This window comes from Barbus barbus (assembly GCF_936440315.1).
Source record: "Barbus barbus genome assembly, chromosome: 12".
NCBI classification, from domain to species: Eukaryota; Metazoa; Chordata; class Actinopteri; order Cypriniformes; family Cyprinidae; genus Barbus; species Barbus barbus.
Window position 1 is genome coordinate 20,047,234 of NC_136740.1, and position 23,996 is coordinate 20,071,229.

General features: G+C 37.3%; 1 protein-coding gene across 2 annotated transcripts in view; it reads left to right on the forward strand.

Annotated features, from left to right (window-relative positions):
- LOC306877887 (uncharacterized protein) overlaps positions 1-23,996 on the forward strand; it is a 41,347-nt gene that overhangs the window by 13,599 nt on the left and 3,752 nt on the right. For both annotated transcript variants that reach the window (XM_079429905.1, XM_079429904.1), the window contains 16 exons: positions 8,484-8,591; positions 9,973-10,077; positions 10,592-10,692; positions 10,806-10,898; positions 14,550-14,674; positions 14,841-14,962; positions 18,003-18,111; positions 18,201-18,337; positions 18,615-18,827; positions 21,120-21,294; positions 21,401-21,521; positions 21,674-21,837; positions 22,187-22,289; positions 22,841-22,987; positions 23,068-23,199; positions 23,606-23,734. In XM_079429905.1, coding sequence (XP_079286031.1) covers positions 8,485-8,591; positions 9,973-10,077; positions 10,592-10,692; positions 10,806-10,898; positions 14,550-14,674; positions 14,841-14,962; positions 18,003-18,111; positions 18,201-18,337; positions 18,615-18,827; positions 21,120-21,294; positions 21,401-21,521; positions 21,674-21,837; positions 22,187-22,289; positions 22,841-22,987; positions 23,068-23,199; positions 23,606-23,734 — 2,083 coding nt within the window. In that variant the 5' untranslated portion in view covers position 8,484. The remainder of the gene's footprint in view (positions 1-8,483; positions 8,592-9,972; positions 10,078-10,591; positions 10,693-10,805; positions 10,899-14,549; positions 14,675-14,840; positions 14,963-18,002; positions 18,112-18,200; positions 18,338-18,614; positions 18,828-21,119; positions 21,295-21,400; positions 21,522-21,673; positions 21,838-22,186; positions 22,290-22,840; positions 22,988-23,067; positions 23,200-23,605; positions 23,735-23,996) is intronic.

The following is a 23,996-nucleotide window of genomic DNA, read 5'->3' on the forward strand; positions in this document are numbered from 1 at the left end:
GATTTTCCATTGTAATTATGCTTGTATGGCTCGTAAGTGGATATTCTGGTGGTTTAGACCTGGTCCCTATATGACGCCTTCCCACAATCCCACCAAACTCTGCTGTTCTTGTGTGGCTCTAAAGTTTTTTATGAGGTAGGTAATGTACGTAAACAAAATTGCACCAAGCTGCATAAAACCAGCCAGCTCAAATCGAGAAGCATCAGTGGGTTTGCTAAACCCAAGCATTTACCATAGAAATACACATTGCCACTGCCTTTGAGATTAGCGTAGCATTAAACATGGAAAAACGGGTGGGGTTCAATATTGCACTGACTCACTAACCCCTGGTTTATTGATGAGGGTTCACTACCCCTAACCCCCACACTTAAAGTCTCATAGACACACACTATGTGGCGCTACACTTAACTCAGACCACAGCCAGCTAAACACTCTGTGGTGCGGAGGCTGAGAGCGTGTTTTGAAATTCAGCCCCAGATGTTTTATATTATGGGGCATTTATGCCAGTTTACCGTAACTTAGATTTACTGGTTTAACTGGAGTTAGTGTGTCTGAGCCAGAACTGGGGTTTTGGTCAGATGACAGTCAGCTCTGTATTATTTCCTTTACCTCATCTCTTTGCTCTTTCTGGCAAGGTAAACAACAGTGTGGCATCCGTACTGCCAGAACAGGAGCAGGTCAGCAGCAGATCGTTGTTATAATAGACTACAGTTACCCCTCGCTCACTCTTAGTCAGTTGAGATTTTTTAATGAGGTTGTTTTCACTGAGGTTGAATGTGATTGAAACTGAGTTTGACTTTGGTTTGAGTGGTTACTGCAGTCATGAACTCTGTCTCCTTTCGGCTTTGAAGATTAATGCATACTAACTCAAACAACAATCGTTAAAATCCTACAACAATGTAAAGTCAGGTGATCATGTAAGACATAATGCATGGCTAGGTGTGCATAAAACAAATTTAATGCACAATGCTGAGGCAAAGAACCACCCGATGCGAAGCTAGGTGTGTATAAAAATCGTTTATGCTGCTTATATCATTGTGTCATGCCAGCATGGAGGAGTTAAAATTGTTGCTGATGTTTTGCAGTAAAAACTTAGACTGGAATGATTAGAATAAAGGCGTGTGTCCACTGGTGTTGTTTTGCGTGTATTTTTTGATTGTTTTCAATAGAAGAATTTAGTGTTATTTTCTTGAGCTTACTGCATTTTTTCAATAGTTTTTTTAATGGAAGCATTTAGTGTTGTTTTTTTTCTGTGCACCAAGAGTTGAAAAATGTTAAACTTTGTTGAAAATTTATCACTTGTCACTGTCACTTTTAGTGGTCCAATCACAGTGGAGGAGGGGCGGAGCAAATACCACACCGACTGACTGTCATATCCTACTTGTACTACAACTAAATAAAAATGGAAAAAAAAGTTAATATTACTTGTCTCAGAGTATTCATGCCTATACCAGATGGAATTGCTGTATTAGCACCAATATTGATAAGAAAGATCATGCTTGGAGAAGCACTTCATTAGTGTAGGAGGGGGCGTGTGAATTACCTGCATCTCTGAAAATGTGAGTTTCTTTATTTCAAAACATGTTACCACCTTATTGCAGAGAAATATATAAGGACATAATTATCATAATGATTTTTTTGATAATTGCTGATAATGTCCTACTTTTTATTCATTTACAAATAAATGAATAAATATTGCTTTGACTATTATTATTATTATTATTATTATTATTTATTTATCTTTTTTTTTTTTTTTTTTTTTAGTTTACACTGTAAAAAATATCTGTGACATTTACGGTAAAACACAGACCTTACACTTTACCGTAAAAATATGGTAGCAACATTTTAGGTTTTACAGTCTGAATTAAAAAAAAAAAAACATATTTCATATTCCTGAAATATGAAAGGAAGTACTGATATGTTTTGTAACTTTGTAATACACTGTTTTTGGTAACACTTCACTTAAAGTCTTAATGCATTATAAAAGTAGTTATAATACATTAATCATGTTTTAATGCACCTTATAATGCATTGTACAATCTAATGAATAATTGTAACCACAGTTAATACATTATAACACTTATAAATTCATTGTTACACAATGCATTTGAAATTTGGTTATAATTATTTAAGACGAGATATAACATATTACAACACATATTACATATTATGAATAATTATAATGCATTATAGCCTTTAATAACCCTTTATAATGCATTATACATAAAGGCTTTAAGGAAAGTGTTACCCCTTTTTTTGTATTGTACTGTAAAATTACATTAACTGTAATTATAGTTATTCACCGTATACAGTATTAACACATTTTTACTGCAGCATTTTTAGTCTTTTACTGTTAAAATCACGCTCATACTGTATATATAAAAATTAAGTCGTAAATAAACCAAAGATAATTGGAGTGTTTTATCAGAAAATACTATTTCAGTCTTTCTATTTAAAAATTTCACATTTAATTCAATGTGTTACTTGCAGTTTCTTTGTAATTCTTTGTAAAAAAAATTACTAGCAATTTCCGAGTGAAAATAGAGAGCAATAAACTGTTCTCCTTGAGTACAACAAACTATTAAAATCCAATTAAATCTATTGAAATATAAAAATTGCAATCTCAAATAAACTGCAACAATAAATTGTGTGTATGGAACAGACGCTTTGAGAAGCAGGCATACAGTATGACCTCACTCAAAGATAAGCTTCAGCTGGCTGTGCTCCCAAAGATCTGGTTACTGTTGTGTTGTCACTATATCTTTTTTTAAAACGGAAGGGCCGAATACACTGGCTTTCCAGCTGTATTTCGCTCATTTTCCGAAATGGCCATGAATTTGTGTTCAGTCCTGCATCTTCCAAATCTTGATGTCAGTTTTGGGCACTCTCTTGAGGGGCATAGAGGTTTATGTGTTATTTTTACAAGTAATACACAAATCTCATTCTTTGTTGAAGAGGACTTCTACAACAGTGGAATTAGAAAGACATGACTGTTTAAGAGCTTATTTTTCTCATTTTCCAGCCTTTCCCCAATATACTTCATAGCAGGTTTGGCAGTCTCAGTATATGTGTTTCTTTGCATGAATGAGCGCGTGTTAGTTGGATCCTGCCAGGATATCTGCTCTTTGCTACATTTGTCAGTGGTCTGTGGAACTGGAGGAGAACTGGAATGATTACATGAGATGTTATATGAGAGACTATTTATGCATGAGGGTCCACAGGGTCCAGAGCTATTAACAGAATCAGAATCAGAATGAGCTTTATTGATCAGGTATGGTTTATATATACGAGGAATTTGTTATAGTGACAGAAGCTCCACAGTACAAGAGAAAGACAGCAACAGGACAGGACACAGATAATAAAAGAATAATATGCAAATAGGCAATGTACAAAACAGCAAAAACACAATATATAATATAGACAACTATGTGTGTACAGGTCTGATATGTGCACATTTGAAATGGAAAAATAAGTATGTGTGATGAATAAATAATGTATAATAGTGTTGTGTGTTACGCGTTTATTGTCAAGTGTTCATGAGATGGATTGCCTGAGGGAAGAACATGTTCTTGTGTCTGGTCGTTCTGGTTCTCAGAGCTCTGTAGCGTCAACCAGATGGTAATGGTTCAAAGAGGGAGTGTGCTGGATGTGAGGGGTCCAGAGTGATTTTACCAGCCCTTTTGCTCACTCTGGATAAGTACAGTTCTTGGGGAGTGGGCAGGGTTGTACCAATGATTCGCTCAGCAGTCCGGACTACCCTCCGTAGTCTTCTGAGGTCAGATTTGGTAGCTGAGCTGAACCAGACAGTTATTGAGGTGCAGAGTATGGATTCAATGATGGCGGAGTAGAACTGTTTCAGCAGCTCCTGTGGCAGGTTGAACTTTCTCAGCTGGAGAAGGAAGTACAACCTCTGCTGGGCCTTTTTCACAATGGACTCAATGTGATTGTCCCACTTCAGGTCCTGAGAAATTGTGGTGCCCAGGAATCTGAATGACTCCACTGCAGTCACAGTGCTGTTCATGATGGCGAGTGGGGGGAGAGCAGGGGGGTTTCTCCTGAAGTCTACATCTCATCTCCACAATTTGGAGCGTGTTATGCAACCTTATGCAACCTTTCTCCCCCTCTCGCTCTCCTTTTTTGTTTCCCTCTCTTTCTGGCTGTCTTTCTTGATGGCTCATTTTTCTTTTCTTCTTATTTTCCTTTCACTGTGTCCCTCCGTTCCAAATAATGACTAATATTTTCTGCATAAATTAGCATGCGGCCCCAAGCAGTTGAAGAGAGGGACAGGAAAGGAAATAAGGAAATCTGATCAATGCCATATGCTTCTAACCCCATGCACCAGCATTAAAACCTAAAGTCTGTTTAATCCAAATTTAATTCACTCCAATCAAAGCTGAAATAGACTTACGAGAAACTGTGACTGCATGTTATTTTTTTGTGTTCCAAAAGTAGTTTGCAAAAAGTGTACTATGTACTCTTAGGCTAGTTTCATGCCCATCTGACCTCGTCGGACACATTTCAGGGGGCTGATCACAAAAGATGTTAAATAGAGACGCTAAATAGATCAGAATAAAGGAATCTCAAGAGGAGTTTTTAAAATTTGGACTGTTTAACTTTGTTACACTGTTAAAACCACAATGCACATGGCGGGATGTTTAAAGACAGCATGAGACACAACACTATGGCCAAAGCAAAGCTCCACACTGAATCACACTGAAATTACTGAATCCCTTGATTAAGATGTTTTTTTAAAAACACTTAAATTCATTGACTGCATAGTTTCTTTAGCCATTTACTAACAAACTCTGCTGTGTGCTGTATTGAAGGACAATGTTTTATATAAACTGTATTTGTTCCAATTCGATAATGAATCTCTATTAAGGAAATATACTCTGTTTTCTAAGAATAATGCTGTCTGTTTGGATGGCAAAAATAGTAATAGCACTAGCTATGCTCTTCCTGAATTCAGCCATCAATAAATAGACTGATGCAAGTCTCTTGAACCTAAAGGATAGAACCAGAAACAATTAAGTTCATTTCAAATCAGATGAAACAGACAAATGACTTGTGGTACATTGAGCGAAATTGAGTTGTGAAATCTGTGATGGCTCTTACGATTCAAACTCATGAGCAAGTTTAAAGGCTGCTTCATGAATCTTTTTGACTTACTAGTTAAATAAAACCAGTATGTGACGAGTCATTTTTTGGGCATCATGTCACGTAGTTCTATAGCAAACATACAAACACTCTAATGAGATATAGACACACACAAAGTCTTCCCAGTTGTCTAGATTTAAAATTATTATCATATAGAATAAAATTCAATCGCAATATCCGATTGCTCATATCTGTGTGAATGATTATTGTGTGCATTGACTTTGGACTCTTCCCGAGCAAGAGGACTGCGCTTTACTGATCCAGCCAGAAACAGATGACTACATGTGTTTTCATTCATTTTCCATTCTGCCCTTATCTTCACCCAGGAGCAGCATTTTGGGGCCTTTTAAAAGGCAGAACGTCTTTGGTTTGGGTGATCAGAATGCTCTCGCTCACGCTACTACTCGGATACGGAGTGTCCCCTAAAAATATCCTTCCGTATGGTACTTATTTTTAATGTGGCACGAATCCTTGGTGTCAGATGCAAACAAAATGTTGATGAAAGAAATCCCTCACTCTCTCTCCCTTCTTGTTTGTGCCATGTAATGCGTCCTCCCCATAATTTGTCCACATGAAAGCAGTCGAATGCGGGCACGGCATCTGTTCGGCTCATTAAAATCAACTTATGGTTTAATACTGCACCTTTCAAAGCCCTGCAGCCCTGCAACAGTTTAGCAAGAGCGATCAAACTTACTTGAATCTTACTTGGAACTCCAGGCTGCGACTCAAATGGACAATGCTACAAAAAATATTTGCAACTGCAATTTAAAATCTTGACAGTTAAACTTGTTTTTTCCTGCAAGCAGCAACTAACGAACAGTGCAAGACTGAATTGTGCCCAGATGAATCTTATCAACTGGTTCTTTTTCATAAGTCACTCACAATATACTTGCAAATCACTTGCAATATATTCACTTGCTAGTTAGCAGGTTAAATCCGTCAGTGAAACATTACTAAGGTCACAATAAAAAAACGTCCCTTTTTTGTGAAGTCAGAGAAACCATTACTGTGATGTATTTCTGAGACTTGCATCCTTAAATTTACTGATTGCTTGTTTAAATGACATTGTTTATTGTATATCTTCTGTATTAATATTATTGGTTATTGTTTGCCATAATGAAATGTAATTGTAATGTTAAATCAACTGTAAAGAAAACTTATTTTGGGAGTAAGACTAATTCTAGTAAAACCATATTAACTTTTTGTCGCATCCTCCTCCTAGATGGAGATATAACACCTGCTTTCTAAGATAAAAATAATATTTTTATATTTCTATCAAGGCAACTCTCTAATGATTTTAGCATGGTAATGGATATGACAGTGTTAATGTATTTGGTCTTGGTGGAATAGATCTGCTACGCTACTGAATTGCTGCTGCTGTTGGTAATTGCTTTAGTTGTAGATTATTGCTGCTGCAAGTACATGCACTTGTTAATGCCAATACATACACCGATACAGTGCTGTATATAAGACATACTGCTGCTGCACATATAGCATATAAAATAACCCGTAGCAGATCTATACAAGTGGAGCTGGGGAAGGAGGAGGGTTTCAGAGGAACTGCAAAATGCTCAATGATAACAAGCCATTTAAATGTAAAGCAATTATCTCATTGGCTACGTATGCAACATGAACAAATCAGCTTGTTTAGTGCGTTTAATGCGGTGAATATCGTCAGTTTACATTAAGGACCCATCAGCCTGCGCCATCTAGAGTTTCATGGCAGAACTTGGCATTAATATTGCTTGTGTCATAAACTTATGTGATGGATTTTGTATCGAGGTAGCACTTGAACAGTCAGCATCCTTACACATGCCAAATATCCTGCTAGAGACAAGTACGCAATTTCCAAAAAATCCATCTGCTCCTGCATAAAACTGTTGTTTACTTAGACGTAAATGCAATTAATGCAGCCTCAGGTTCACAGTAGATTTAAACCACTTGTTTGTCACAGACTCTCTGTCGCGGTGCACTGCTCATTAAACATGCTCCTAGTTTCTCAGCTCACAGGAATCCTAATGTGGTCTTGAACACATTTGCTAATGAAGTCCTGAGAAAACAAAAAAACAAACAAAAAAACCCAGAAAGAACAGGGATAATATACTCCACCCCAGTAAGGGGACCTATAAAATCCTATAGCTCTTAATGAAAACCTGACATCTACCCACAATATTCTGGTCTCTTTCGTTCTGTTTGTGTCTAGTTTGATGTAGGATTTGCGTGTGATGATGATGAACTGACTTTTCATATGACTTTGTCAGAAATTTCAGTGTTATTGTGCAAAAATTGTTTCTTTATTAATTTTCAAACCAAACAGGCAGTGATGATTTGTGATTCACTGTAAAGAGTTTCCTTCACTCATAAAGTATACTAGACCAGGGGTTTAAATCATTTTTAACGCCACAGACTCCCAAATATGATGTTCCTCTTGGGAGCAACCCTCTTGCTAAAGGCAGCTATATATTTTAATGTATGCTCATTTAATCTGCGTGTAAAACATGTAAAATATCATCTGAAAAAGTTACAAGTTAAAAATGTATCTATTGATGAAATAAAATAACTTTATAGTATTTTATTTATTTATTTAGAATTATTTATTTTTCCATGAAGAAATTATTTCAACTCCAAAAATATTGTTACGAAAGACTGAATTTCTTTTTAAGGTGGTCAGACATTTTGGACATCGCAAATGTCAATCAAGCAGGAATGATTCCACATACGGTCTACTAAATGCTATTTACTATTTATTGAATTTATTAGTTTTGTATATAATCATTTAAATTAGATTTATAACATTTTTCTACTTCAAACCCTTTCGCAGACACAGAACTACAAAATCGTTTTATATTTTGGAATTACATTCCTCTTTATGTTTTTTTCAATATAGTACTTAATTTATAAGACAGAGCACCATGTTTGCTAACCTTCTTAGACACAATCGTAATTCCACTAGGTGTCCAGACAGGGAAGGTTAACACTGTTACACTTCAGGGTTAGCAGTTTTCCTATACTGGAGGAAAAGACTCCTTATAGAGCTAGTATCCTGAGATTGTTCTGAAGACTGTGTGTGTGTGTCCTGTGTATGTGTGTGTGTGTGAGAGAGCATGTGCTCATAAAGCTGCTGCTAGTCTCAGAAATCCTCACCATGGGAGACAGTCTGTCCCTTTCCTACGGAGTGCCTATAGCATCCTCATAAATAAAACCAAATGGCTTCAATATGTCTTAAAATGGAAGGAGAGTTTTGCATTGGCCTTGCATTGTCAAATCAACAGTTCTGAGAGGCAGAGTATTTTAGTGTTAGTTGACTGTTTTTCTCTTTACTGCAGGATGAAAACGGCTGAGATCTGTGTGGTCCTGTTTGTCTTGGGCTGTGTGTGTGAACTGTCATTGTCTGTGGACCCCCGAGATCCAAATGTTTGCAGCTTATGGGAAAGGTAAGAATCATCTGCTCCAATACAGAGCTCAGAAAGCCAGTGTAAAGTTGAAATAATCTGCGTCAATGCATGCTGGCAACCAAAACTGCTGTTGTAGATCAATGTCTGAAAGTCAAACAACACAACCAAAATCCTCTCAAAATGTCTCAATATAAAGGAAATGTTAAAGCAAGATACCCAAGTAGTAAACCAAGTAGCAAAATTTCATATTATATCAAGACCTGTTTCAGGCAATATATTTTATTTTATAAAGCGTGAGACTAAGTATAAAAGTGTAAGCTCATAAGCTAGAGGTTAAACCAGGGGTCTTCAACGTTTTTCAGGGCAGGGACCCCTTTGGCGATAGAGACATGGAGCACATTCAAAATGTGTCAAGCAGAGCTATATTAAGTATAGCCTTGGATATTAATAAAAAACTAACCATATTATGATTAAGAATAAATTATGTTATCAACTGAGAGTGCCATGCTTTCGTTTCAGGGAGCTTATATTTAAAATATGCTTTGTGATGTTTTCGAACCCATGTTTTAATTTTTTTTAACAAAAAATGATTTGTGATTAAACATTAATTGGCGGACCCCCTAAGGGTTGACGACTCCCAGTTGAAGACCCTTGTGTTAAACTCAATCTAATGAGTAATTTGTACTCCAAAAATATTCTTTAGAAAGAGTTTCTTTTTAAGGTGGTTATCACACAATGGTTTCAAAATTAATGTTTGTGTCATGATTTACTTCATTCATAAAATTAAGTAAAAAAATGCCTTCGACCCTAAAGGACAAGCTGTTTGATAATGGATGGATAAGAATTTTTACAGTTTTTAAATTGTACTTGTTAATAATTTTTGATGGGAGAAAATCAAACCGTAAAACTTAAATAGTTTTTTAAATCAAAAAGTTTACAGTTTGAGTTATAGTTTAATTCATTCATAAAATTAAATAAAATTAAGTAAAATAAATTCCTTGAACGCTAAAGCACAAGCTGTTTGGTAATTGACGGATGGGATTTTATTTTTTATTTTTTGTCAATCATTTAAATGGGAGAAAATCAAACCGTAAAACCTTTTTTTTTTATTTATCAGAAAGTTTATATTTTTGAGAAAGACCCATGTATGTTGTAGGAAAAAAATGTGACAGCCTTTTCAAGTATTTTTAACCACAGACCTATTTTCACTCATAAATCTAAAACTGTCATTCCAAAAACCCATTATAAATTCCTGAGGGAATAAAATGAAGTCTCTTCTCGGTTTTAGCGCTACAAACTGGGCAGAACACTACAAACCATGAGCAAAACACTCTATAGGGACAGTTCCAGCAACATCATGTCGAATGATGCAAAATAACAAGTGACTAATGAACATGACAGAATCTTTGTTCCTTTCTAGTTTCACCACTTCAGTGAAGGAATCATATGCTCAACCTTTCGACCAAGTGAAGTATGAAGAAACCTGCTTTGAACCCTGGAACGCTAACAAATGCACCCGGCACAGGTGACATACACCGACAAACACACACGCACTCATGCATTTACTCACAGTTACACTGAGCTCACTTAGACTAAACGCAGCATGAACTCTTTCATGCTGCAGAGGTTTTCGGCCTGCAGCTTTGGTCACTGGAGGGATTGTTTGGTTTGGCAGTGCAATCTTAAAATTGCTTTGAATCCAAGTAATTGTGATGCTGGCGTTCACACACGCTCCCTTTATTACAATGCTGGCATGCAATCTCGCTCTCCCTGACGGTTTTACGGAGATTCCCAAAGGCCTTTTTTAAGGTTAATCTGAAATAAGGCGAATGGGAAGGATACCGAATGTTTAATACATTTCTAAATATTATATTTTCTGTAAAAAAGGTGCCAAAAGTTGATCCAAGACAACTACTGAATCAGAAGTCTTTATGTTCCAAGTACAGCTGAGCTGTGATAATGAAATAATGACTATTGTGTGGTCTTGAATTGTTTATTTTTCCATGGTTAAAATGGACGTTCTCTTATTCACTCTCCAGGATCACCTATAAAACACTTTATAGGCAGGTGGTGAAAATGGACTATCGGAGGAGGTATCAGTGCTGCCGTGGTTTCTATGAGAGCAGAAATAAATGTGTTCGTGAGTATTAAATTGACGTCTAACTTCTGCCTTAATGGTTTTGAACGGTTCGTTTTTGTATTTTTCATCTCTTTGTGTGTTTGTTTTTCCCTTTCTGCTCTATGTGTGTGTAGCACGTTGCACTAAGGAGTGTGTCCATGGCCGCTGCGTAGCACCTGATCGCTGCCAATGTGAGAGCGGCTGGCGTGGAGAAGACTGTTCCAGCTGTGAGTAATGCGTCACACTTTATCTCTTTCTCTTTCTGACATGCAAAAACAACCAAAAAGTGCAGCATTTAAAAGCATTAAATGCAAAAGCTGACATGAAAGCTGTTTCAAAAAGTAGGGAACTTCTTTGCTCTCTTTTAAGATAGGCCTACCTTTTTATGCTAAATTCTAATGCATAATACTTTGCCACACGCTATGTTAAAAATCAATCCAAGATTATGGACAGAGGAAGAGCAATGTTGATTATAATAAGTATACTTATATAATTCATCTAATACCTGAAACTGCACACAGTCTCATAAGGAAAGAGTGTTCTGGCTTCATTTTTGAATGTGTTGTCATTTGTTAGTGTTGCTGTGCATATTTTTATTGGGCCCCATTTTCTCCCTTTTCTTTTTCCTCTGTTTTCTTTGCCCCCCTCTCCTCTTTCTGCATCTGCTCTCTGCGTAACTCTGTTCCTTTTCTTTAGTTTAATACATGTATGAATAATGAAAATGAAAATTTTTCTCAGCATTCCCCCCCCCCCATTTTTCTCAGCTGACTTTACACATTTCTCCACATACAAATAATGCAGTCCTGTGTTATTTTAATATTATTATAGTATTTTTTAGATATTTTGAATTAGCTTTTATTTTTATATTTTCAGTTTTCATTTTATTTTTAGTAATTTTGCTATGAGCTTTTTGTGTTTAATTTATTTTATTTTAGTTTTTAGTTTTAGTCATTTTAGTATTTCATTTTAAATAAATTTCATTTATTTGCCAATGCAACATTTTTCATCTAATAGTTATATATATAGACATTTTGGGTTATTGTAACTGAATGGGTCACTCAGGAAATTTCTTATTTTTTTAAATGTTTGATGTGTTATAAAAACATGCTATAACTTAAAAGCCAAAGAAAAAAGCTTTTAATGAAACTAAATTACTTAACAACTCATGATCTTCTGCAACTTTATCCAATACATGAACATCCAGTGTTTACTGTAGTATCTTGGTCTGTAATGCGGATATGATTTGTAAACTGTGGTTTCAGAAAAGTACAATGCCTTGCAGGCTCCTAAGTGGTGTTTACATAAATGTAATGGAAACTCAAGGCTCTGGCTCTAGGCAGAAGACCTTTCTCTCTAATTTGGTCCTGCTTTTTGTTTGGTTGGACTGTGAAACCCCATTATTAGCTCACATTGGCAGGAGGAGGCTTGACACTTCCTGAATGCCTGTGTGTTGGGAGGTTTATGGGAAATTAGAGAGGTTTGAGGTTTTAAATACACATTTCTCCCACTCTGTCCTGAAAGACCAAAGGCCAAGCTCTTTCAAACTGCTGTACAACTTCTTGTCTGTTTAAAATTATACAAATAAGAACATTATTATGAAGTGATTATATATATATATATATATATATATATAAACAGCCTGCAGAATAAACTAAAAGGTACTGGGCATGCTGCACAAAGCAAAAACAGCATTTAGAGTTGGATGTCCATAATAGTCAGCATTTTCGCATTAGAAAGAGATTCACGGCTAACTGTTTAAGTAAGGGCTTATGGGAAAGTGCCTTTTAAGACTAGACCTTTAACCTAACAACAGCTTTTCTCTAAGGGACTAGAGAGGAATTTTCCCACATTGAAAAAAGACATTCCATATCTACTGGAAACGTGCTGTTTGATAAAAATACTTATATTTGATTTGTTTTCATCTTTAGACAGTATAAACATGAGACTCACATGAACAAAGCGAGTGTAAATTATCCACTTTATATTCATTGTTTATAATATTCCATCACAAGTTTGTCATTTCAGATCATGCTGATTAATCCTGAGGGACTTTAGGGCAGGAGGGCTTGGGAACAGAAAACTGGACTTATAATGTAGTTCATGGTCAAGCAGGCAGCCTTGAGTTGAAAATCCATCAAGTTCTGATGTTTCCACTTGTCTGTTTAAAGTGGTATGAATTTGCTTTGAGAACTGGTTGTGTGTCAGCTCAGTGTTTCAATCGAGACAGCTGTTGAGCTCCAGTTCCTAAAGCCTGACATGTGAATGCGGGGTGTTGGAATCATTCACATCCCCTGCTGTCCGAATTTCAGACCCCAGCACACTAAGGCCCTGTTTACACTAGTACGATCCTCGTCTTCAGATCTCTGTCCACACTACACAACCGAAAACTCATGTCACATGACCATTCATGCACGTACAACAGTGAGCATGATGTTATTGTTTACACACAGAGCGAATGTGGGCAGCCACAGCGTCGTTTTCAAAAGTCTCCATTTTGATCCATTTACATTGAAACGCAACCCCAGAGTTTTCAAACTAAAACGGGGTTTGCACAGCGTTTTCAAAAGTCACCATTTTCAAGTGGCCGAAAATGGGAGTACTGTAAACAACAGGTTTAACACCATAGCAAAAGTTATGCGTTTTAAAATGAAAACGCACTAGTGTAATCGTAGCTTAAAACTCTGTCCTGAAGTAGAAGATAGTGTAGAATAAACCAAAGTCTGCAGAATATATAAAACTATAACAAAATTTGTAAAAACAGTAACGTCATGCGCATGTGTATTGCGTGTTAAGTCTATAGAGACAGTATGTGAGCAGGTGCTTAGTGTTTCTTTTCAAAGTGACATCGTCAACTACTGGCCTGACATTCGTAATACAGCAGTTTTAGTTATTTTCCGCAGATCAGTGTGGGATTGTTTTTACTACGTTGTCAACTGTATGTGAAACTTTCAAAAAGCACAAAACAAACACTGTTGTATATTGTACCCTTAGAATGATTTCTGAAGGATCATGTGAAACTGAAGACTGGAGTAATGGCTGCTGAAATTTCAACTTTTCCAGCACAGTAATAAGTTACATTTTAAAATATTAAAATAGAAAACAGTTCATTTAGAATGCAATAAGATCTCGCAATGTTACTGTTTTTACTGTATTTTGACCAAAAAAATGCAGCAAAACTTCAGAAAACATGAAAAAATCTTTTGAATGGTAGTATAAATACAATTTTAAAAAATAAATATATATAAAATTTTTATACTGTATATTTTTTCCTATCAAAACAGAAAGAAACCATTCAATACACTGGAATAAAGAAGTTAACTATCATAGAAGCCAAATGAGCTCAGATCCTCTCTGATTAATGATCTCTTTGAGTTCCAGAGAAGCTTTCTTGGTAATGAGCTCTTCATCTTGACATGCTCTGCCTGCGTGCGTGCGTGCGTGTGTGTGTGTGCGCCTGTTTCTGTGATGGATTCCTCTTCTTAACCCCTAAAGGGTACGTGTCATCAGTTAAGGTTGTGTCACGACCGAAATCCAATCCCTGTGTGAGTGCTGGCCTGAGCTCTCTCTGAGGTCCAGCCAAACTCCATCTGTAAAATTTCCCATTTGAAACTCATTCCTTCTGTTGAGCTCCGTACAAATTCTCTGGTCAATCACGCTATCAATTTGTCATGCTCTAAATGCCACAGATGCTCAAGAGAATCTCTCAAGTATTTAGGAATCCTTTAGCACTGATTTGCTCAAATATCCAAACACAGTCAGACCAATAAGAAAACCACTTTAATCCAAAGAAAAGCTTCATGTAAATGCATCTGAACAGACTTTATCATGTGTGTGTTTGCTGATATCTCAGATTTAGCTGAATTTGTGTTTGTGTTTAGCATGTGATGCCCAGCATTGGGGTCCAGGCTGCAGGCAGCGCTGCGAGTGCCAGAACGGGGGAGAGTGTGACGTTATTAAAGGAAGCTGTCAGTGCCCAGCCGGATACACTGGTAAACACTGCCAGGTAAAAACACACCAACAACCTCTTTATTGAGCTTGATATGGTAGCATGCAAATGACCTGTTTTATTCAAGTAAATATGATGTCATCACGATAAAGTTCAAATATATTACAGATTACTGCATATTCAAAGTTTCATTATTTGAATCAACATATTTTCTTCCTGTCAGGACCCCTGTCCTGCAAAGTCGTTCGGTCAGAGCTGTCTGCAGCAGTGCCAGTGTGGAACAGGAGGATTCTGTAATAAAACCACTGGAGAATGCGTGTGCAGAGATGGATTTACTGGAACTCTGTGAGTACAGGAAGTACCTTAGAATAATAATGTGGTTTCTTACTGCTCTCTGTATATTATGGAAGGATTTCAAATGTTAAATTTACTCTTGTCATGTATGCCTATGCATATTTGTACATACTTCACATTATCCTTATTTTAAAGCATAACATTATCCTTATTTTAAAGCATTTTGCTGACATTATATACAGTACAGTATGTTGTGTCATGCATGGGTACATGCAGTGTTGGGTAAGTTACTTTCAAAAAGTAATTAATTACAGTTGCTAATTACTTCATCAATATTGTATTTAAATTACTTTACTAATTACTTTAGTAATTAGTAAAAATTAGTAAATTAGTCAAATTAGTTACTCAATAAATAACTTAATTATTCAAATCGCTAATTAGGCTACATCTTAAAATCCGTATAAACCTTAATAGAAATTAAACCTTTTAGCTTTAAAACAACTGTAATACTTAAACTTTTTTATAAAAAAATGTAACCTTCTTTGCTTAACAAATAGAAATACTCTACAAAATATCTGAATAACAAAAAAGCTTAAAAGTTAAACAATACATTTCAGTTTGGTAAGATGTTCAGGAAAAGCCCAACTAGTAAAATCCATACAAGTTTATGTAAAAATAACACGTTAACCAATGTAGGTAAGAATAAATGACAGAAATGATCTTCTCTGCTGAATAAAGCCATGTCAGATCGTGCTGTTCTTATGAGGTAAATTCCTCATAGTAGGTCTTGTTTCAAAAATGTGACATGTGACTCGCTAGTGTTACAAGGTCTCAGGTGTGAATGGGGAGCAGGTGTGTTACATTTGGTGTTATCGCTCTCACTCTCTCATACTGGTCACTGGAAGTTCAACATGGCACCTCATGGCAAAGAACTCTCTGAGGATGGGGGGTCAGCCTGTCAGTGCTCAGACCATACGCCGCACACTGCATCAAATTGGTCTGCATGGCTGTCGTCCCAGAAGGAAGCCTCTTCTAAAGATGATGCACAAGAAAGCCCGCAAACAGTTTGCTGAAAACAAGCAGACTAAGGACATGGATTACTGGAACCATGTCCTGTGGTCTGATGAGACCAAGATAAACTTATTTGGTTCAGATGGTGTCAAGCGTGTGTGGCAGCAACCAGGTGAGGAGTACAAAGACAAATGTGTCTTGCCTACAGTCAAGCATAGTGGTGGGAGTGTCATGGTCTGGGGCTGCCAACATGTACTGTGACATACTGAAGCAGAGACTGGGCCGCAGGGCACTATTCCAACATGATAACGACCCCAAACACACCTCCAAGACGACCACTGCCTTGCTAAAGAAGCTGAGGGTAAAGGTGATGGACTGGCCAAGCATGTCTCCAGACTAAACCCTATTGAGCATCTGTGGGGCATCCTCAAACAGAAGGTGGAGGAGCGCAAGGTCTCTAACATCCACCAGCTCAACATCTATGATGTCGTCATGGAGGAGTGGAAGAGGACTCCAGTGGCAACCTGTGAAGCTCTGGTGAACTCCATGCCCAAGAGGGTTAAGGCAGTGCTGGAAAATAATGGTGGCCACACAAAATATTGACACTTTGGGCCCAATTTGGACATTTTCACTTAGGGGTGTACTCATTTTCACTTAGGGGTGTCCATAGTATAAAGCGTATGTGCGATTGCGACACAAAAGCATATTCAAGCAAAAGCCAACAAGGATAAGTTGTGTGAGACAAAGCAAAATCAACGTTACTCACCCATCAAAAAGAAATAACACAACCTCGGTGTCCAATTCGAGCCCTTCCTGCTCCTTGAGTTTCTCTCCACCGCCGGAAAGCTGCTCCGATCTATACTACGGGTCCTACCTCTTGCCTAATTGTAACTCTTCTTTTTAATGTTTTGTTTCTATGATATTTTCCTCTTTTTTTTTATCTGCCATCTCTATCTATAGTCGATCTGCTAATATACGTTCTGACTCCTGTGCACTCAAATAGAGCACTCTCTTCGCTCTATCAGTACAAGACACGCCCCCTTACTGCTGATTGGCTGCACGTGTTTTGGGACTCGGTCAGACACTGCGGTCAAAAGCGTTTTTCAAAAATGGCTTAGTGCATGTGGCCTGGCCGCCACTACTTAGTCTAATGTACATAGCGGAAACCCTGATTTATCCTCCATATACTGATGTTGCCTTTCGTAGAGACAGTGAGGGGGACGGATCGGGTCACTATGAATCTGGGGGGGTCATGTCCCCCCCGTCCCTAGTGCCATCTGCGCGCCTGGGTGTACTCACTTCTGTGAGATACTGTATATACAGTCAGTATCTGTCTTCCTTATCTTTGCTGCATTTATTTCAAAAACCCAGTCTAAGGAAACTTGAGTGTTTTAGTACTGGAAAACTGTTATTTTAGTATTATTTATATGCTATTATAGTATTTATCAGTATTTTGAAATTTATTTTTATAATTTTCATTTTCATTTTAGTTTAAGTAATTTGGTTATGTATATATGTCATTTTATTATTTTTTTATTTTTTTTATCATTTGGTTCAGTTTTATTTCCATTTTAGTTTTTAGTAATCTTAGTACTTCATCTTAAATGTATGCATTTCAGTTAGCTGCCAAGATAACATTTGTAATTTTTAAGTTTTTCATAAAATATTTTTACATTTTATTTTATTCCAACTACTAAAATGTTTTTTGGTTAACAATAACAACACTGTTGAAAAAAATCACTTCATGCATATGTTATGTCATGTTAATTTCACTATTAATACTGAATTTCCTTTCCATTATAAATTAAATGACCAGCATACCAATTTGAATGAGAAGCTGAACTGAAAAATTTATTTCAGAAATCCTCAGAATTTGACATTTTGTACATAGGAGTTCACATGGTCATTGTAACAAATTTACTTGAAATTGTGCATCTGAAATATTCCTTAATAATTTTACACCATATTTTTTGTGGTTTTACATTTTTACTGTCCTAAAACATTATCATTGTCTGTCCAGGTTTTAACTGAATTTTGAATCAGATTTTCACTGTGCACCCCACATGTCTCTGTCGCTCAGGTGCGAGGAGCCATGCATGCGACCGAGCCGCTGTCCTGCACGCTGCCCATGTCAGAATGGAGGCATCTGCCAGGGGAGAGGGGTGTGTTTGTGTCCTCCTGGCTGGATGGTGAGAAATCTGTGTATTGGCTGTGTGGTTTTTTTGTTTGTTTATTCTTTGTTGAACATCCATTTTTAGACACTCTCTCTCTGTTTCAGGGTGCAGTGTGTACTGAGCGGTGTCCACCGGGCCGTTTTGGCCCAAACTGTGATAAAGAATGTTTGTGCCATAATGGAGGCCACTGTGATCCAGAAAAAGGCCAATGTCAGTGCGATGCAGGCTATACTGGAGAAAGGTCTGCATAATTTTAATGTTTGCATTTTGCTTTATTTTCTCTACTATCTGCAGTCCTATCAGAACAGACTTGACACTTGTTTTTGGGTCACAACCCACCAGTTGAGAAACTATTTGCTAAACGTCAACTTATAGTTTGTAGTTGACCATAATATAATATGGATTTGTAGAACCTTAAAAAAATCTGAAATCCACAGTAAAGCCTCTGATAGTTATTTGAGCAGCATGGTTATACTTTATGATTCCCGCTTGAGTGAGCATGTGTGTCTCTTGTGAAGGTGTAACGAGGAGTGTCCCGTGGGTACATACGGTGAGGACTGTAAGGGTGTGTGTGACTGTGCTAACGGAGCCCGGTGTTATAACATCCACGGTGGCTGTCTGTGTGAGCCTGGGTTTAAGGGTCCACGCTGTGATCACAGGATGTGTCCTGACGGGACTTACGGCATGCACTGCGAACACCGTTGCCTCTGCAACTCACAAAACACTCTCAGGTGTGCTGTGTGCTTCCATGTCTGTTACTGATGATCACTAACTTTGATTTGCCACAGTGTGAACACATCTGAAACTACAAGAACACGAGAAAATTATATGAATTTTGTTCTCAGAACCAGAGTTACTTTAGTATAATTTATGTAGTTTTGAATTAGCTTTTATTTTAAAGGGGTGGCTGACTGTTTTTTTTTCTAGGCTTGATTTTGTTTATGGGGTGCAGACTAACATGTTAATGCTTAGTTTAAAAAATAAAAAGCGCATTATTTTTCACACAGTTTACCTTTATTCCACACCGGTCTGTCCCTTCTCTGCTAAATGCACTGATCATTTCCTGGTTTTATGAAGCCCCTCCCTCAGAAATACGCGATGGGCTGATTGGTTAGCTGGTTCAGTGTGTTGTGATTGGCTAAACCGTCTCTAGTGCATGCCTGAACGTCCCACCCCTCAGCTCAGCGGCATGTGCTCCGGTTGTATTGTAAACAATGGTGTCGTCTACATTGCTTATCAATTTGAGCCCAATTGAGATGGCAGAGAATATTAGTGAAGAGGATCGCGCAGCACCTGTGCTAGCACGGCTTTTAATGGTAGGCCTAAGTTTTTGTTTGTTGCTGTCTCATACTTTTAGATACGCTGTTATTTGTAAATGCTACTATGTTAGCTTTTAATATACAGTTTTATTCTGATTAAAGCTTTAATACAGTACAGCAACCACACGTGCGTCCATGTATAACGCTTCTCATAGCTATGTGAAAATAAGTGTATTCACTGAGCTGATGATCTGAATAAGAGAGAGAGAGCGAGAGAGCGAGTGAGAGAGAGATGCAGAGCAGGAGGACGCGAGGAACAGGAACCGCTGCTTTAGAACATTGATTTTGAAAGTTATGTGTCCATTAGAATCATTAGAAGACAGAATCGTGATTCATCTATGAATAGATTTTTACGTGCACCCCTAGTTTTCTCTTCCTCTTCTCTAAAGCAGCGCAGCATGGCCTGGCCCCCTTTGCTGCGTGTTCCCGGGGGCGGGGTTTATCTGGGTTTGTGACGTAACGGACCCGGGAAGTAACTCGTTGTAGTCCCTACGAGCCGTTTTTGTAGGCATTAAACTGCCAGAATTTTAAAAGACGATATCTCTGTTTGCATTGAACTTTCAGCACTGCAACTTTACAGATATTGTTTATGCTCAAACAGCAACATTACACACTAACTAATGTTAAAAAATTGAAAACGCAATCAACCACCCCTTTAATTTTTGTTTAATATTTAGTAATTTTTCTATAGTTTTAATTTATTTTTATTACAGATTAATTTTCAGTTAGTAGTATTAGTACTTAATCTTACTTCAGTTCATTGCCAAGGCAACTAATTTTCTATTTTTAATTTGTAAGGGATAGTTCACCCCAAAATGAAAATTCTGTCATTGATTACTCACCCTCAACACAAATTAAGATATTTTTGATGAAATGTGGAGCTCTCTGACCCTCCGTAGACAGCAACGCAAATAAAAAAGTTTCCCAGACCCAGAAAGGTAGTAAGGACATCGGTAAAACATTCCATCAGTGGCTCAACTTCAATTTTGCGAAGCTACGAGAATACTTTTTGTGCGCAAAGAAAACAAAAATAACAATTTATTTAATAATTCTTCTCCCCGAGTTACTGTCTCCAGCCATTTTGGAGAGTACCGAGAGTTCCATTTTGGAGTGGTACTCTCTAAAATGGTGGAAGACGGTGACATGGGGGAGAAGAATTATTGAATGAAGTCGTTATTTTTATTTTCTTTGACCACATAAAGTATTCTCGTAACCTCTCAAAATTTAAGTTGATTCGCTGATGTCACATGGACTATTTTACTGATGTCCTTGCTACCTTTCTGGACCTGGGAACATTTCAGTTGCGTTGCTTGTCTATGGGAGGGTCAGAGAGCTCTCCGATTTCATCAAAAATATCTTAATTTGTGTTCCAAAGATGAACGGAGGTCTTACAGGTTTGGAACGAAATGAGGGTGAGTAATGACAGAATTTTCATTTTTGGATGAACTATCCCTTTAAGTTTTTCATCTGATATTTATATTTTATTTTATTTCCATTAACAAAATTATTATCTTAATTTTTTTAATAATTATTATTTTCATGGTATTTAATAGGTGTAGTTAATGATAACAACACTGAGAACAAAGACAAACTATTTGGGTTGACCAATCAGTTGATCATTCTATTAACCAAATGCTGTTTGATAACAAAAAAAAATATTAGTTTGAGTAACTGTATATATTGATTGTGTCATGGATATTACAGCTGTCATCCTCTGAAGGGGGAGTGTACCTGTCAGTCTGGGTGGGCGGGGCTATATTGTAATGAAACCTGTGCTGATGGTTATTATGGTAACGGATGCCTGGAGCCCTGTCTCTGTGTGAACGGAGGGGTGTGTGACACGGAGACGGGCCTGTGCCACTGTTCACCCGGATACACAGTGAGTGGACAGATACGATTACAAACAGAATAACTTTTTCAATACCACCTAATATTCCACATTAATATTCCTATGTGTGTGTGTGTGTGTGTGTGTGTGTGTGTAGGGACTGCACTGCGAGAAGCTTTGTGAGGATGGTTTCTATGGGAAGGACTGCCTGTCTCCCTGTACCTGTGTAAATTCTATAGCCTGCTCTCCCATCGATGGAACATGTTTCTGTAAGGAAGGTAAGTTCTGGTACATTGTTTACTAATGCTCTCTCGATATAAAATACTATATACTATATAAATATATATATAGTACTATATACTGTATATATAACAAACTTTATCTATCTATATATGCCACCCCAACAGTGTTTCTGTGTGTGTGTGTTTAGGGTGGAGAGGACTTGACTGTTCTATCGCATGTTCAGAGGGCACATGGGGTCCTGGCTGCAACTTCACATGTCAGTGTGCAAATGGAGCATTCTGCCACCCTGCTGATGGTTCTTGCAAGTGCACCGCAGGGTGGAGAGGAGCTTCCTGTGACAAGCCCTGTCCAGTAGGTCAAATATCTGCTTTATGATACAGTGCACATGTATTTGATTTACAAAAACCAGTTCAGAATATGCAGGTCATTCATATTTAGTCACACTTTTTTCCTCCTATGAACTGAATTTGACTTCTGTGATGATGACTGTTCAGCATGTCTTCTAAGTCATCTGCAGTAATTTTATGCCATCAGCAAAAGTTAACCTGATGGCAAATGCATAACACTCTTTTGCTTAGAGTACATACTGCATAGCCATCATTCAAATTAAAGTAGTAATTATATTAGAGCTGTATAATTTCACTGGGAAGAGTCAAGAGTTATTTGTTCTGAATCAATATTTCCATTCTGGTTTAAACAGATCGGGACATTCGGCCTAGGCTGTCAACACAAATGTGACTGTCTGCATGATGAAGGATGTGAGAGTGTTACGGGCCAGTGTCTGTGTTTACCTGGCTGGACAGGTAGGACTTCATTCAATATGCAAAAACAGTATGAGTGATGCAGTCATAAATGTTTAAAGCAGAAGCAGCTTCTGGCTGATCAAATAATGAGTGAAGCACTCAGTCACTCAGGAAATGGAAGGATGAGCCAAGCACATTGCATTATACGATACAGTATTCTGTGCAGTATGCACTGGTCTATATCAGCAAATGTGTATGTCAAGTTCACATGCCTACAGAAAATGTGCATACTATGAATGGTTTAGATATTGCATGCTACAAAAATAGTATGAGTAGTATGCCATTCTGTGCATATTTAATTATTCCTCTCCATTGATATCACCCATAATGCAGTGTAGACCTTTATTATACTATTATATTAATATGAAATAATATTATATAATATTAATCCCCTCATTATCTGTTGAGATTAACTTGATTTTTATGTTTGAGACTCAAGTGATGCATATGTGATATTTTTTTGAAAATATGATTTTTTTCAAGTAAAAATAGAGCACTAGACCTCAAACAGCACATGCCAGTTTAGGCAACTCTTCCAATTTCTTCTGCAGGTCTGCGTTGTACACAGCAGTGTCCAGAGGGAACGTGGGGCCTTCAGTGCAACCAGACCTGCTCCTGCCTCAACACCGCCACCTGTCAGGCACATACGGGAACCTGCCTGTGCAAACCTGGATTCTGGGGAGCTCAGTGTCAACACAGTGAGTATACTGTATATACCTGTGCATCCATCAGCGTCTCTGAGAGCTCAGGTGACAATGCTCTCTTCTCTTCTCTGTAGTGTGTAGTGCTGGTCTCTTTGGAGAGAAGTGCAGCCGTCAATGTCCACCATGTGTACATGCCTCCTCCTGTCATCACATAACAGGAGATTGTCTGTGTGTGCCTGGATATACTGGACACCTGTGTGAACAAGGTTAGATACACACATGCAAAGACTTACTTAAAGAAATTGGTCATATAAAAAAAAATTTAATTGCTATTATTTCAACTAAAAATCAAACTCAAATGGAGAATTAAGCAGTTTTTCCATACAATGATTGTTCATAGTAACAACATCTGTCAAAGACCAAATAAAAGGCTAAAAACACCATAAAAGTTGACAATTTTAGTCATTATTTACTAAAAGATAACAGCATACAAGTTCACAATATGATTCCCGCTTCACAATATGAAGGCGAGTAAGTAATGTCAGAATTTTCATTTTTGTGTGAATTATATATTTAAACATATAACTTCCATAGCAGCAAATCGTCTACAGCATAGTCCCATTTTCAATGCTTGTATAAATCATTTAATTGCTGTTTTTGTTTAACTTCTAGCCTGCCCAATGGGTCGGTATGGGCGCCATTGTAGCAATGTGTGCATGTGCACCAACAATGCGACATGTCATCACCAGGATGGTTTGTGCCTCTGTCCCGCCGGACTGACTGGACCAGACTGCTCTTTATGTGAGTTTCTGGACAGCAGACCTTGTCAAATATGTTACATTTAATTTTCTGAGAAATGCATCAAAATTAAGTGAGGTAAAACAAGACAAATGTTTGCCAATGTGGTAAAAAAAAAAAAAAAAAAAAAAAATATTTTTCTTTTGAAAAAAGTTGATTTTCTTACCTCACTACTTATCCCTATATTTTTTTAACCAAAAACCTCACTTAATTTTGATAAATTTGTCAGAAAACAAAACATTGTGCATCTTAAGTAAATAGATCT